Below are 15,942 nucleotides of genomic sequence, written 5' to 3'. Positions count from 1 at the left end.
AATATTCGTGAAAACTGCGAAAGTGGGTTTTAAGAAAAAAATTCTTCTTAAGAACAGTTGGTGAATGAGGCCCATTGTCCTGCTGGAAGACTCAGTTGTGACCAAGTTTTAACTTTCTAATGATGTCTTGAGGTGTTGCTTCAGTATTTCTAGATAATCATCTTTCCTCATCTATTTTCTGAAGTACACCAGTCCCTTTTCCAGCAAAACACCCACACAACATGATGCTGCCACCCCCATGCTTCACAGTAGGGATGGTGTTTTTTGGATTAAAAGCCTCACCATTTTTTCTCAATACATAGCGCCCATCATTATGGCCAAACAGTTAAATTAGTTTCATCTGACCAGAGAACACTCCTCCAAAAGACTCGGTCTTTGTCCATGTGATCACCTGCAAACTTAATTCTGGCCTTTTTATGCTGATCTTGGAGTAGGGGCTTCTCCCTTGTGCGACAGCCTTTGACCAAAGTTTGTTCAGCCCTGGGAGTTAATTTGTGCCTCCTTCCTGAATGATGCAGTGTCTGCGTGGTCCCAAGATTTTTACGTTCGCGTACAATTGTTTGTATAAATGCTGGCGGTACCTTCAGTTGTTTGGAAATTACTCCTAACGAGGAACCGGGCTTATGGAGGTCCTCATCTGTTGGCTGAGTTGCTTGGATTTTCCCATGGTATCAAGGGCGAAAAGGCAGTGGCTCTAAAGGTAGGCCCTTAATAGAGCCACAGGTGCCAATTAACTCCCAATTATGACAATTAGCCAATCAGAAGCTTCTAAAAAGTCATTACATCAATTTCTGGAATCTTCCAGACTGTTTAAAGAGACAGTCAACTTGGTATATGTAAACTTTTGACCCATTCGAATTCTGATATAGTGAATTAAATAAATTTGTCTCTAATTTAGTAAAAAATAATTGACTAATATAACAAAGACAAAGCAAACACAGAAAAATCTTTTCAGCTGCTCAGCTTTTAGCAAAGTGGCTTCATAGTCTTTTTCACAGACTCGCTCTCTCTGCGTTTATGCTTCCTATAGACTACACCGGTGTTGTGCCAAAATCTACCAGCTACCTCTGCTAGCCAGATTGAGCGCCACAAGGTACTGCTGGTAGATTTGAGAATGTCATTCCTAGCACTACCTGTCATTAAGGGTTAGGCTTGCTTATCTACTGGAATGCTGATATTGTCTAGCTACCCAAATAAAGTGACAGAAATAGCAATCACTGTGATGGAGAATGTCAAAATTTAATCAATTTCTGCCAACTTCATGACAAATTCTGAATGAAATGACTTGGGTCTTGATGACTAAGCAATCCTTCCTTTAATGTCATTCAGGAAGATGTTTACCAGTTTTGTGAAATGCACATTTACACCCAGATCATGAGTGGATCTCCAATTCTATATTTCCATCCCTAGCAAGCTAGCTATACCAACTCCATAAGTTTTATGACCTGTTCAAGTTAGCTAACTAATGAATAAAGTAATGTTCTAATTCATTTCAATGGCAGTGTTTACACTGCACAGATAATTATGAAACTGAGCATGACCGGTAAGGATAATGTCATTGAAATCACTCCCATTTTCAGAATGTTTCTCCAACAATAAAATGTTTTTTAACCTCCTTGAATTTACTATTTTCTATAGAAATATGGTATAAGTAATATTGCTATAGAAAATAGTAAATTCAAGGAGGTTAAAAAACATTTAATTGTTGGAGAAACATTCTGAAAATGGGAGTGATTTTCTATTGCTTGGTGCACTGTAAACAATTTCTGTAGTTTTCACAGTGATATTACTGTATAATGAACCTGTATACAGTATGTAGCTGTCGATCTGCAAAGCATTCTGGGAAAAATTGATGGTGGGTGAAACTTACAGTAAATATATTTTTGCTGTAAATCTTAATATAGTCATAAGCCTATTTCACTGCCAACGTTTTCCAGCCACGAAAATCTAAGAAAACTTTTCTGTCCTTAAAATTTGGGTTATTTTCAACATTGATCATATTCCTATAGTTTTTGTCATTATGCCGTGTGATTATAGCCTACTTTCATACCCTGTTTTGCATTGTAGCCTACATTCCCTTATGAGACAAATCACATTAGCCTTTTCACATGGGAAAAGAAAATGTCACGTGAACTTAGACATGTTCACATGTGAATGAAAATTTCCACATGCAAAAACAAAACGTGACATGAAATTTCATATGACTGATTTTTCAAATGTGAACTACAATTTTCATGTGAGAACAAAACATGTGACTTGAAATAGCATAGCTTGCCTCTTCCCGCAGAAGTAGAATTATTTTTAAAGTTCGTATGTGTACTCTGCACATGCTGGGTGTTCAAATGTAGTTTTGTGATTTTTACAAGGGTTAAATAGTTGCAATAACAATTTAAAAATTATTTGCTGAAAAAAAAAGATCAAAATTTCACACAAAGGATTGGATTATCAAGGACTCATTTTTCAATCACATCACAGTAACTTGTATAATGTGTATACACCATGATATTTTTATTATGTGGGAGAGAACTTGGTTGGGTTTTTGTTTGACTCGATGTGTACGTTGTTCTGCAAAATTTAATTGGGTTAATTTAACTGCGTAAACCCAGATTTTGTGGAACTGTAATAACCCTTTCCAGACCTATCAGTATGACACAACCCTATCATAGTTTAAATGTAAATGGAAACCATTAAACCTTATTTTTCAAATAACATTTTCATCTTGTAACCACATAATTGTTGACAAAATAAAAGGGAAATAATTAAATTGGTCGTCTTACCGGCCGACCAACTTCTCTCAATACATGAATGAAAATCCACTGTAGTTCTGCTGTTGGCTATTTCTCTTCTGTGTTGTCATGGATCTACCCTGACAAAATTAAAATAACAAATAACAAAATTCAAACATTTCATTTTTGAAGTCAAAGGATATTTCAGTCAAAGGACAGGGGCTGCAGGAGCGGTCCAAAGTCTACCAAGAAGTCCTTACCGATCAAACATGAGTTGATTGTTGTTTTTTTATGTATTATGTATGATTTCTGTTTGGAGTTTGCTTGCCAGCATGGGTTTACGCTGGGTACTTTGGTTTCCTCCCACAGGACTCTAAATTGCCTGTAGGTGTGAGTGGAATGGTGCCCTGCAATGGATTGATGACCTGACCATAGTGTATTCCTGCCTCTTGCCCAATGCATGCTGGGACCCTGACCAATAATTGGATAATGTATGCATATAATTAGGCCTAAGTAAAAAATATAATTTTAAATAATCATGTAGCTGATAGCAAGTTACTGTAAAAGGAATACTGTAAAATGTATTTCTGGCAGCAATTACCTTGTAAATTGCTTTAATACATTTCACAGTATGCTTCCTGTAAACCCATGGGCAATGGTCATTTGGTAATCTTATGGTAATTTCAGACTCCTAACCATTGAGTCCCATTCATTTTTGTGTCCTATACATGCATGTCCCATGCAGAACCCGTAGGGACAGTTACAATATATTGCAGGTAAAATGAAGTTGAATGAGATTACCGGAGACTAGGCCGGCTAATCTTAGACATTTTTCAAGCTGGTATGGTGCTGCTTTTTCAAAGGATTATTGAGCCACGGACTCAATGGTTCAATAGCTTTTTTTCCATATAGTGCTTTATGCTTAAGACCCTCCGCAATAGTCACACCATGTAAACTTCTCATAACCAACTATAATTCTGTTAGGTCTGATTTATTGAGTCTGGCCTGCTGTATATGTAGGGTAGATATCTGCCAAATCCTAGTCCATTTAAGGGTATACCTAATTTCAAGCATTATAACTCCAGATGTCAGAATCACAGAGACTTGAAAAATGGCTTTAATGAAGCAGGACATTTGTACCAACTTAGATTTGTTTATATTCATAATTTAGGAAGAAATAAAGTGTCACAAATGCAATTGTCAAAAATGAATTTGGTCTTTTTTAGTTTGCAGTGAAATACTGAGAGATCCCATATATATAACAGGTTAAGCTATACATGTCCTGGATCAAAAACTCCTTGCCCACAAGTGTGTAAAATCTAAGGATGGATATGCAGAACTACTAAAGATCTACGGAGCAAAAATTAAGCAGTGTACCCAGTGTCTCCAAATCTATCCAAAATGTCTAAATTATGCATTGCTGTAAATTACAACATAATCATGTATGTCACTACAAATCAACTGTTTTGACTCAAGAAACTTGCTTTTGCATCATTTTCAAGTGGGAATTATACGCTTTCTCAAGAAGTAGGTAAGTGCATGTGTGGCATACACCAAGACAATGGTACAGGCCTGAATGCTTGACCCCTACAGTGAGGGAGTCCATTTTTATGCTATGGGGGGCATTTTCATGGCATGGTTTTTTGTCCACTTGTTCCCTTAGAGGGAAGGGTCACTGTAAATCGATACAAAGTTATTGTGAGTGATCACCTTTATCCAATGATGAAACATTTCTATCCTCATGGGAGTCGTCTCTTCCAGGATGACAATACCCCCATCCACAGGGCACAAGGGGTCACTGAATGGTTTGATGAGTATGAAAATGATGTGAATCATATGCTATGGCCAGTAACCTGATCTCAACCCAATTGAACACCTATAAGTGATTTTGTACCGATGTGTTAGACAGTGCTCTCCACCATCATCATCAAAATGCCAAATGAGGAAATATCTTTTGGAAGAAAAGTAGAGTTCCAGATGCTTGTAGAATCCATGCCAAATGGCATTGACGTTGTTCTGGCTTGTGGTGGCCCAACACCTTACTATGACACTTTATGTTGGTTTTTCCTTTAATTTGTCACCCATCTATGTGTGTGTGTGTATATATATAGACTGAATATAATTGCTCCTGACAGCAGGCAAAAGACATAATCTTATATTATTGTGTTATGTGGCACCATAAACTGTAAAGGTTTTTTTATTCACCAATTTTGGTTAAACAATTTAATGCACTAAATTTGTTGAGATTCAGGACATATAACAGCTCGCAAAATTATTTATGGGGCATAATATAAAAAATGAGTGAAATAAATATAGTCACCTTTGTTGTCGACTATAGCAATTTTACCTCCAACAATAATTGTCTTTCAAAAGTAATTCCACCAAACAACTGAAAAGAGATGCAAAATTCTGATAAGTATTTATTTAAGTACTGCTCAATCAAATCTAATTCTGGAGCTTGAAAAAAAGCATACAGTTTTTCCCTAACGTATCCCCTCCTTCCAATATTTAGAAACCTAAAACACCCGTTTTGCTACATATTTTAGTTCTTGCAAAAAAAATCTATCCCTTTTGGTTTGATTAATTATTGAGCCCAGTGCTCAATACCTCTCAGTAGTTTATATTTACTGCACAAAGGATGACTGTGACTACTAGACTGAGGAAGAGGGCAAAGACAATAAAGAATACCCCAGCCACCCACTGTTCATGCTTTACTCCACTCATCAACAGGGGATGCTCAGATGGGATAAGGCTGGACAGATTCAGCATGTATCCCAGCGTCCAGCCAACATCTGTGTCTGCTACCTGATAGATACAAATAAAGCCAAATATGAAAATCAAGTTTGTTTTTAGGTCAATTGGTAACTTTTAAGGTATCATTTTAATGCTAACAGTCTTGTAAGTACCACAGTAGAACCTCATAGATACAGATAGACTGAAGTAAGGGAGTGTGGTGTCAACCACATATGCATGTAATGTCAAGTGCTATGTTTTGTATACTTAATAAAGAGCAAATGTGGCTGGGTTGTGTTAAACTAGACTCTGTCTGACCATATGCTTCTTTTACTGGCTATGCTCAACCTAGATTCTTCCTGTTCCCCTCTGCACACAATACATATTGTGAATGTAGTCCCTAAGGTTAATGGGAGATATGATTGTCATACAGGAAATAGGACACCAATTGCATTATATTATTAATTTAGCAGATGCTCTCATCCAGAGCGACTTGCAGTGTAGGATAACAGACCTGCCTAACAACAGTCCCCGACCAGCAAGTGTGTATGCAACATCACTAACATTTTAATTCAAATGAAATATGCTCAGCGCAATAATACAAAAAAGAGCACATTATTAAAGAAAATAATCATTTTGAACGCCACCAGAAAAAATAATATACTAATCCCAACTATTGCTGGTTGCATGCAATGCAGAGGTTAATTTCTTATCCAAAGCTGTTTAAAACAAAGTTTCAATTTAATATGATTTTTATGATTGGGCATGCTCAGTACATGATCTACTACATTTTAAGCACATTTTCTTATACATATTTCTTACTTCCATACAGCTCTCACCTTTTTCTTGAAGTAAATGTTGCTCCAAGTTGTCTCGTTGAACTTGTAGGCTTCCTGTAGTAAAGTCATTATGTAGTTGGCTGAGGCACAGTAATCCAGAAGGTACTTATCCTTAATGTTGGGATTCTCTGTTTTCACCTATGTAAAACAATGTGGTCTTTCAGCAATGCACTGTCATCATCCCCGTCAACAGAAAAATCAACATCATCATCATGACCATTTTACCCTCATCATCATCATTATCATCATTGTCATCATGACTATACGCAATGATTAACACCACTGTCACCATCATAAGCCTGACATCAGAACAGCCATAATTAATATTGAGGAATAAATGTTGGAACAATGTAGGAGCCCTCTCCACTAAATAAAAGCTTTATGACATCTCACCATTAACCAGTCCTTTTTGCAGAAGGACTCTATGGTGCTGAGAACCTGAGGCAGTGGGGCCTGAGGGGCCAGGCCAAGAAAGTCAAAGGTGTAAAAATAAGCTGAGAAGGCCTAGGGGGGCAGAGAGTATAGTTAGTATCATGGAGCCACACTGCAGCAGTGACTGAAATCAGTTTAAATAACAAATAGATAAATTGAAGGAAGGTATTTTCATACAGAATGTAAAAGTGTAAAATAAATTAGTTCGTACATATTTTGTGTTATGGTTCTAGGTTTAAATACAGTAAGTTAGCTTACATTTAGTTCCTTCATAATTTTGCACAGATTTTGTGATCTGGAAATGTTTCTGAAATATCAGGATGTACTTATTTTCTTACACTATAAGTTGCTCTGGATACAACCATCCCCTAAATTAGTGCAAGATAATGGAGGGAAGATAAACCTAAATCTCAATAAAAACACCTTTTTACATCAGACAATTTATAAATTTTATTTATTCTTTCCCCATTCCTCTAGTGTGTATTATTATGTGAATGTTTCTTGGTATAAATGTCAGTTTATAAATGTGAATGTTATATGATGCTAGGAAAACTTCCCCATGGGGATAATGAAGTATTCTATTTATCTATACTACATGGCCAAAAGTATATGGACACTTGGCATCCAACATCTCATCCAAAATTATGGGCGTTTGGTCCACCCAATAACAACCTCCACTCTTCTGGAAATGTTCATAATAGATGTTGGATAATTGCAGCAGGGATTTGCTGCCATTCCACCAGAAGAGCATTAGTGAGGGGGCTGTCCAGATACTTTTGGTCATACGGTGTATTTATCTGTCTGTTTACGTTATCTATTGTACAACTGGTATTTATTTTAAGCTGCAAATATACAACCAAGTATAAGCATAATCCTTGACACCAGCTTTTTAAAACATTCATTTAAATGACGTCTTCATCCATGAGGTATTTTTTCTTCAGATACTGTAGTAAGATAAAAAAAATAAAAAAACACAGGGCCAAATGACATGTAATAATTTTGGAAACATTTCACAACCTGTTTAATTACCCAGCTGCAGATGCACAGAACAAGCCTGTGGCTGGGCGAAGCCTGCAATAGTAGTCTGAGGTATTTGGGCCTACCTTGTAGTCATGGAAATTAGCTGTCAGAGCCATGAATAGGCTTGCACAGTGAAATTCCATAGCACTTTGACCTACCTACCAGACCACAATGCAGATATCAGTGGCTCATTTCGGTACCGTATTCATCACTAACATTACACTCGCTCTGTACCATTAGCTAGATAGCTCAGTCAAAATGGTATTTGCCTCATTATAGAGTGTTACAGTTTGTAGTCTAAAACCTGGAATTTCGCATTTTTGAGTCATGGGTTCTCGTCAGATTTCCAATGCTTTTTTTCCCATTGGGATTTTGTTTTCTGCCGAACGGCAATCATGTGCAGCCGGGCTATCAATCAATCAATACATTTTATTTGTATAGTGCTTTTAACAAAGGAGCTTTGTCACAAAGCAGCTTTACAAAGAACCGGCCCCCAAAGAGTAAGCCTAGGGAAACAGTGCCAAGGATAAACTCCTTGACTGATAACAGGAAGAAACCTTGAGCAGAACCGGACTCAGAGGGGGAACCCATCTGCCGTGGGCAGGCACCGGTTTGTTATGGAAAATCAACAGTGGCAGGAGGCGGGGGTGCCCAGCTGGCCTAGCTGGTCTAGGGCTGGAGCTCCGGGCCAGGGGGGGTGCTCAGCAAACTTGGGCTAGAGCTCCGGGCAGGTGCCCAGAGCCGAGGATGACGAGAAAAAAAAAACATTGTTAGGGGGTTCAAATGGTAGATTAGCAAGCAGAGCAGAAGAGACAGAGGTGCCTGTGTGCGATAAGGAAAACCCCGGCAGAATAAGGCTATGGCAGCATAGCTAAGGGAAACAGAGGCAGGGGCCAACGCAGCCATGAGGGCAGGCTTGAGACAGTCATCACCAGACCATGACCGGTTCAGCTTAACACAGCACTACCAATGATGATCCAGTGACAGCACTAACCACTCAGTCCACCAGAGACTCTATAGCTATGCCCGCCACCCACTCCTGCCCCTCAAAGAGAGACTAAAATGATATGTTTTGAGCCCAGCTTTAAATAAGGTGATAGTGTCTGCACCCCGAACATGGGTAGGCAACTTGTTCCACGGGAGGGGAGCACTACAGGAGAAGGCTCTACCACCTATGGTACTTTTAGATATTCTAGGAATAACAAGGAGGCCTGCACCCTGCGAACGGTGTGTTTGTGAGGGAATATAAGGAAGAAGTAAATCATTTAAGTACAAAGGGGCAAGCCTGTGTAAGGCTTTAAAAGTAGGATGTAGTATCTTATAGTCTATTCGGAATTTAACTGGCAACCAGTTGAAGCGATGCTAACACTGGACTGATGTGCTTGAATCTCCTTGTTCTAGTGAGAATACGAGCTGCTGCATTTTGAATTAGCTGGAGCCTTTTCAGAGAGGAAAAGGCTCCAGCTAATTGGGCTAGTATGGAAACTTGAGCTGCGGTTGGTAGAAATACGATCATTGTTGTAGTTTCAATATAGCAACTTGTTAGCAACTTACTTACATAACGGCTTCGCAATTCACAGATGGGATATTTATGGGTGTAATTTATCTCGTAGAACAAAACGTAAAACTCTCTTAGGCTGACCTTAACCATAGACCACACTTTTGGCAAAAAACAAAATCCCTGTGGGAAAAAAGTTTTGGAAATCTGGCGAGCGAATCCATGGCTGGGTTTGCCTGCAAAAAACGTCATCACTGTAACACTATATTACTCCCTGAATCGAGCTTTTTTCTTCTTGCCAGGTAGCTAACCTCAAAGTTATGGGTGGTGAGTGGAAACTGCTAGCAGCTAGCTCGTTTACTGTTGTTAACTTTTAACTATAGCTAATGTCATTGGCTAGCTAGCTATTCAGTATTTATAGTTTTAATAAGTTGACAGCAAAGAAGGTTGCTAGTTAGTGTGCTGTAGTCTAACGGTTGCAAATTCAATCCGAGGTTTTATAGCCTACCTTTTTAGTTGTGTAGCTATCTGAGTCATGAAATGATATGAACGGTTTGCATGTGAAATGAGTGAGAATGCCTTTAAACTAAATATAAATCAGCTTCCCACAATGATTGTACAGCAGTAAATGCAATATTTAACATTTTTTGGCATTAATTCCCAAGCAAGCTAGCTCCCACATAAAACCAAGATGACGACCACAAAGTTTCTACAAACGTCCTTTTGTCTGTGTATCTGAGTGTCCTGCAGTTGGCTACTTTGATCTTATTACTTTTATGAAATAAATAAATGGGGAGAATTTTTTATTGTGTTACTAGAGCATTTGTAATGATGTAATCGGCAGGAAAAACACAAACACAAAGTTTGGGGCTTTACTGTGTGGAAGTGTGAAGTTATTTGTGAATTCTGTCTGTCTTACATGAGCTCAGTAGGTACAGAAGTTAATGTTCTTATAGGCTAAGAGTCTGGTTATTGTGGTTATTTCTGTAGGAACCCCTGAAAAATGGTATGGGGCATACCGTTCCACCAAGCCATAACTTGGCGGGAAGGCATACCTGCCATTCCAATACAGGTATTTGTAGCTGGCATGTGGAAATGCGACTTACAAAGAAGTTGCCATAAACGGGGGGTTGGTAGATGCCGCTAAAGGCACAGTTAGGTGGGAAGGAGCAATCACTGAAGTTGAAAATGGTCTTCACAAGTTTGAGGCACTGTCCAGGGTCACTGGTCCCCAAGAAGGTAACAAAGTTTGCTGGGTCAAATGCATCTGTTTTCTCAGCACAGGGTGAATTGTAGAGGTCACCCAATGCCAGTGTTAAGTTGTAGCCATGGTGGTAGCAGGGATGGTATACCTGCTGCGACATGTTAGTAATCTGTGAGGGTAACAAATATGGGTGATTTTTAGTGAAGAAAGATACCATGTCAAGACCTGCTGTATTCTATCACGGAACCACTGGTATTTCACCTAACAAAAAACAAACCCATATGCACGTAATATCACAAATATTCCTTTTATAGGTCAGTATGCCCACATATAATGCTGCTCATAATGTTATTTTGTCTTTGATAAACTGTAAGGTCAACTTGCCTTGAGAAGCTGGATCTGCAACTTCCTCATAGCCTGCTCCTTGCCATAGCACAGGTAGCTGTGAGAGTAGATGTTGTAGTTGAACCCATACAGACGAAGCTGGACTTCTGATATGGGATCCTTTAGTGGGTCTCTTGGTCTGAAAGTGATCTGGGTGGAGGAACCTCCCATGTCCAGAGCACCAAGGATTTCCCCTTCTTTGGGCTTCAACCACATACCCTCAAAGGAGTACTGCCTCACAACAGGGAATAGAGGAACACACTCTGAGTCATCATCCATCCTTCTGCCTGCCCTTCCTGCCAAAATAGTATTCGCTTACACCCCATTAAGTCACTCACTTTTTGTCTTCCCTTTTCTGATCAATTGTCTCTAAAGCCAAGACTACAGTGTTGGAGACCTAGGCTGTATCCTAATTCAGTTAGTTTTCCTGGTTTTGTAACATTTATTCCTTTCCTTGATTAGTTCTGGACTAGATATTATGTGCCAAAATCCAATAATACCAATATCAGGGTGTATAAAATATGCACACATCATATACACTGCCCACAAAGGTGCAAATGTGCTTTATAGATGAATTTGAGTCAGCTTCCTCTGCTACTGTTGGATAGGCACTGATTTAATGGTACATGTTTACAGATTGCATCTTGCCGTATGTGTCTGTGTGGGTTGTATTCTGCCGCAAGTGTATATTTTGCCACAAGATACAAAATGTATTGTATCTCTTGTGTGCTACAGTTTAACAGTTTTTCCCTTCGGGAAGTTTTCAATATAAAAAGCATGGGATAGTCAAGCCTCACCACTTATTGTAGACTGTTAACTGTTTCGCTAGCTGTCTAGTTCTGCATACAGTGATACAGTGCGATGGCAGCATAAGTAGAACCACTGGATTCAGAAAATAAAACCAAAAAAGAAATCTATTTTTATATAATCCTTGCTTCCCCGACAGGTTCTTTTCTTTCTTGTTCCGCACAAGCTCCTTATCAATTTTACTTCACCTCTCTTCTCTTTTAATATGTCTAAATATAACCCCATCCTACACTCAGCTGATTGAGGTTATGGTGCAAGTCCAAATCCTAGAACTCTTCAGATTCAATCTTCTCAATCTCTCAAGAGTTACCACACCTTAATGAACCGTTCCAAAAGGTAGTTGATGGTGATCCAGCCGTATGCTCCCTCTTCTGTGCCTAAGAGTATTCGTGCTCCCTGGAAATCAAAGGGATATTTTTTGATTTTCTTTGCCACCTCTTCCATAACTTGATCTGCTTTGTTGGCATCCTGTAGCCTGCAAAAAGAGATAATGGTCAGTTACATTCACAGAGCTCATTTTTACCAGAAAGTCATCAAAAACTTCTGTAAATATCGAAAATATCACTCAAAACTGGGCCAATCAAAAACATACAAATAATAAAATAATTTTTGAATACCCAAGAAAGTAACTGTTCCTTTAATTTGACCAATTTTGAGTCCTTTGACCTTATTAGTTATTTGAGTCCTAGGCATTAGTTATACGGCTAGCTTTCTAATTGAAGCTTGAAACTACCCTATACCTAAAAAAGCAGAAGAGGTGTAAGCTACAGTAATCAGCTTTTCTATATTTTCAAAACTTAAATAGCATACTATTTATTCCCTATGTCATGTTGTAAAAACAATCCACAAAAAAACAGGTTTTAAATCATTTTCAGTTGGTTTGGCTGTTTTGGCTCACTGCCTATTACACTTGCTTGTGTTTAAAGGTCCAACCAACTGGATTCAAATTGTGGTTATATTCCCAACAAGTGGCAAATTGATTGTATTCTAAATATTTCGTTTTTAACCCAGTTATAACCATTACATTTTAATTAACACTGTTAGATTATTGTGAGCTTTTCAGCTGACAAAGACAGGGTGGGTGTGTATCCTGCACTCATTAACATTCAGATCCATAAGATACATGATATGTAAAACATTCCTCATCGCTAGCTTGGTTAGAGCAGTTATCTTACACTACCAGACAAAACTAAAGAAAACAAAATAATTTAGGCTTTACCATCATATAAGTAAACCTGAAGATCATTCAATAATAATGTAATAATGTTGTAACACTGAGCTACTATACACTAACGTACAGTTCTATAGCCATCTCAAACTAAAGATAGTCTTTGATTCCACATGTCTACGCTTGAAAGCTGTTTAATTATCGCTTGCTAACGGTAGGCCTACTTACCAATCTACCTCGTTCTGTGGCAAGCTCCAAGCAAAAATGGGCTCTACAAATACTTACTGTATGGGGGTTGTAATATTGCAGTGCCCGTGGGCTCCATAAATAAAACTAATTTATTGTAGGTCTAGTCATTTTTGTGAAAAGAAAAAAGCATATTGCTTTCTCCACATCCAGAGAAGGGGCAGTGCTTAGGCATTTTCAACTTAGCTACATGTAGAAAAGATTTCACTGGACTTAAGGTTAATTATGTAACTAACACCCAATTAACCAAGCAAGCCTATTTCACAAAGAGAAAATGTACATGATTTTGAGAAGATAAAAAGAATTTTAATGATAATATGCACGTTTACACATGTACTATTTGTGTAGAACCCTCGTATTAATATTTGATTTCAAATATGTACATAGCTTGCACTGTAAAAAGAAAATATCCATCAATTTTATATTAACAATAAATATCAAAGGTACAAAATTGTAAATAGCTGCAATGTAAATAATAATTGTTTTATATAGGTATTATTTTTGGTAAACACCACTGTGCAATACGTTTAACATTTGTTAAGATATACAGCGTGCTACCGTATGCTTAACACATTTATTACCATATGGTAAAGTTCTGGCAAACTGTGGATCATTGGCAGAGGGAGCAGGTGTCTCACCTCAAAAGCCGCATGCCAGCTGTGGCACCCAGGTATACAGGTGTATCCCTTTCTTGGCCAATTGGGATGGCTGCCTTAGCATCATCCAAACATGCAGTAAGGCTTTGCCCAGCAGCAGGAGGATCATGGGCATAGCTTGAAATCCCAGGTCCTGAGGAGAGAGGCATATGTGCAGTCCAGTCACACATTGTCATGGTCCTGTTTTCCTGTCTGTGTTTCCCTTGTTGGGCCGCCAGATGGCGGCACTTCTGTTCTGTGTCCTGCTCCCCCCCTGTTAATTGTATGATTGTTTTCAATTGTCTCGTTATTCCATCATTGTTCCCACCTGTGTCTTGTTATCCCCTCCTTCTGGTTTGATTGTTTTTTGAGTTCACCTGTGTCTTGTTACCCCCTGTCTATTTAAGTTCTTTGTCCGCTTGACTCGGGTGCTGGTTCCTTGTGTTTGTTTCCGACGTATGTTCAGACCGTTTGTATCTGCCTGTGTTTTTGACCTGCCCTTGTGCTCTGCCTGCCTGTGTTCTGCCCTGCCCGTGTTTGTGAGTTCCTCTTGTTTTCTGTTTTATTTAGATATTTTTTGAGTTTGTGTTTTTGTCCATCGTGGCCTTTTCTGTTCCCTGTTTGTTTGCCGTTTTTTGGTTAGTAAAGTCTTTGTTAATTTTCCCTTTTTGAGTTTGTCTTTCTTTACTCTGCGCCTGGGTCCCACCCCCCGTACCGTGACACACATAGGCACAGACACATTTCAGTACCTCATTCTATAATCCAGCTAATGGTCTATACCTGGGGTTGACAACTCCATTCCTGGAGGGCATTTGGATTTGGATTCCTTGACATACACTCACGATACTCCTTACTTCACCAAATAAGATAAAGACAAACAGCTACCCCACTCCATCCTGGCACCGAGCCATATTACAGAAATTGTTGCAACCAATTCATAATTAGCATAAAAGACTGCTGAAAGTGAAAACCCCTGGTCTAGACTTGGAGCCAAGCCCAAGTCTGTGATCTGTCCCAGTTATGCTAATGGCCATGCTAATAGAGGAGCTTTAGAATCATGCCAGAAAAACACCCTCACTTCCTCCGCCGCAGCCTTTCCAGCTCAAAAACAGATTCAAGTTGCTAACGGTCCCACAGAGTCATACTCCTCCAGCATACCAGGAGTACATTGATGGAAGTCCTCCACATCCTAGCCTGCTGAGAAACAGCACTGTAGGCCTGCCTCATTGGGGAACACTCCCCCAAAACACCATCAGTGACACTTTTAACGATAGGCGAATGGATCATTTACCTGCCCCACCCGCCCAGAAATTGCCCCAGCCTAAGACTTTAATCCAAGGTGACTAAATAATCATGGATGTCAGAGGTAAGATGGCAGTAAGTTCTCTTTTTCTCCCACAAATTTTACTAAATTACCTGATGGTTGAGAAAATCATTGTACATGTAGGTTTGAATGACATTCCAAAACAACAGTCTGAACTACTGATTGGATTTTATCCATTTACTTAGAACTCTCTGTCAATCATCAGCTCAAGTGCACATTTTGGGTCCTACTCCCACAAATGGATATGGAATAAACCGGTTCAACAGGCTTTTGAGGCTGAACACCAGGCTTAGCTCGTCAGGCGCTGCTCACAAGCTTTTTGTGAGAACGTTATTGACAATATCAGTGGCCTACTTCCAAACAGAAACCAGAAACAGAACACAGCAGCTCAGTGGTAACTTGCTCCACTATAGGCATCACCCATTCGACCCCCAATCCGGTGACCAGGGGAAAGCAGTCCCCATTGGCTTCTCATTCTCCCCCCCCCCCCTTCCCCACTCAAGGAAACAACTGGAACACTGAGGGAAAAGCTGAGGTAACGCGATAATATATTAGCTGGTGCCAGCAAAACAAACCGACCTCATCCGTCCAAGGCTATCAAAACAACTGATTACTTCAGAGTCCCTGCCTCCGCCATTCTGGCTACACAACTTGTTTCTGCACCAGTCAGGGGCCTATTGTTCCATTAGAATCATGCAATCTTGGGCTGGCTTATATTCCAGTTAGAACAGCCATCTCAAGGCATTATATCAAGAGATCATTTAACTACTGTAACAAGGATAACCTCATGGAAATCGCTCACCAAACTGCTTCTCGTGAACCAGATAACTTAGGTAACTATCAGGCAGAACCTTTCTTATAAATTATCTTATTACTGATAACATGGTTGATTGCTTGTTCGTAACTGAAACCTGGCTAAATTGTGA

The 15,942-nt window shown here is 39.2% G+C and overlaps 1 protein-coding gene across 2 annotated transcripts in view; it reads right to left on the bottom strand.

Annotated features, from left to right (window-relative positions):
- Positions 1–5,122: 5,122 nt before the first annotated feature.
- The window catches only part of entpd8 (ectonucleoside triphosphate diphosphohydrolase 8), a 43,376-nt gene continuing 32,556 nt past the window's right edge, over positions 5,123–15,942 (bottom strand). For both annotated transcript variants that reach the window (XM_064296293.1, XM_064296292.1), the window contains 7 exons: positions 13,696–13,846; positions 11,959–12,118; positions 10,837–11,067; positions 10,355–10,621; positions 6,692–6,802; positions 6,299–6,436; positions 5,123–5,531 (listed from right to left, as the gene is read on the bottom strand). In XM_064296293.1, the coding sequence (XP_064152363.1) occupies positions 5,337–5,531; positions 6,299–6,436; positions 6,692–6,802; positions 10,355–10,621; positions 10,837–11,067; positions 11,959–12,118; positions 13,696–13,846 (1,253 nt within the window). In that variant the 3' untranslated portion in view covers positions 5,123–5,336. The remainder of the gene's footprint in view (positions 5,532–6,298; positions 6,437–6,691; positions 6,803–10,354; positions 10,622–10,836; positions 11,068–11,958; positions 12,119–13,695; positions 13,847–15,942) is intronic.

This window comes from Anguilla rostrata, chromosome 10 (genome assembly GCF_018555375.3).
Source record: "Anguilla rostrata isolate EN2019 chromosome 10, ASM1855537v3, whole genome shotgun sequence".
Taxonomy (NCBI): domain Eukaryota; kingdom Metazoa; phylum Chordata; class Actinopteri; order Anguilliformes; family Anguillidae; genus Anguilla; species Anguilla rostrata.
The sequence above is the reverse complement of the archived record's forward strand: the minus strand, read 5'-3'. Positions and strand labels throughout refer to the sequence as shown.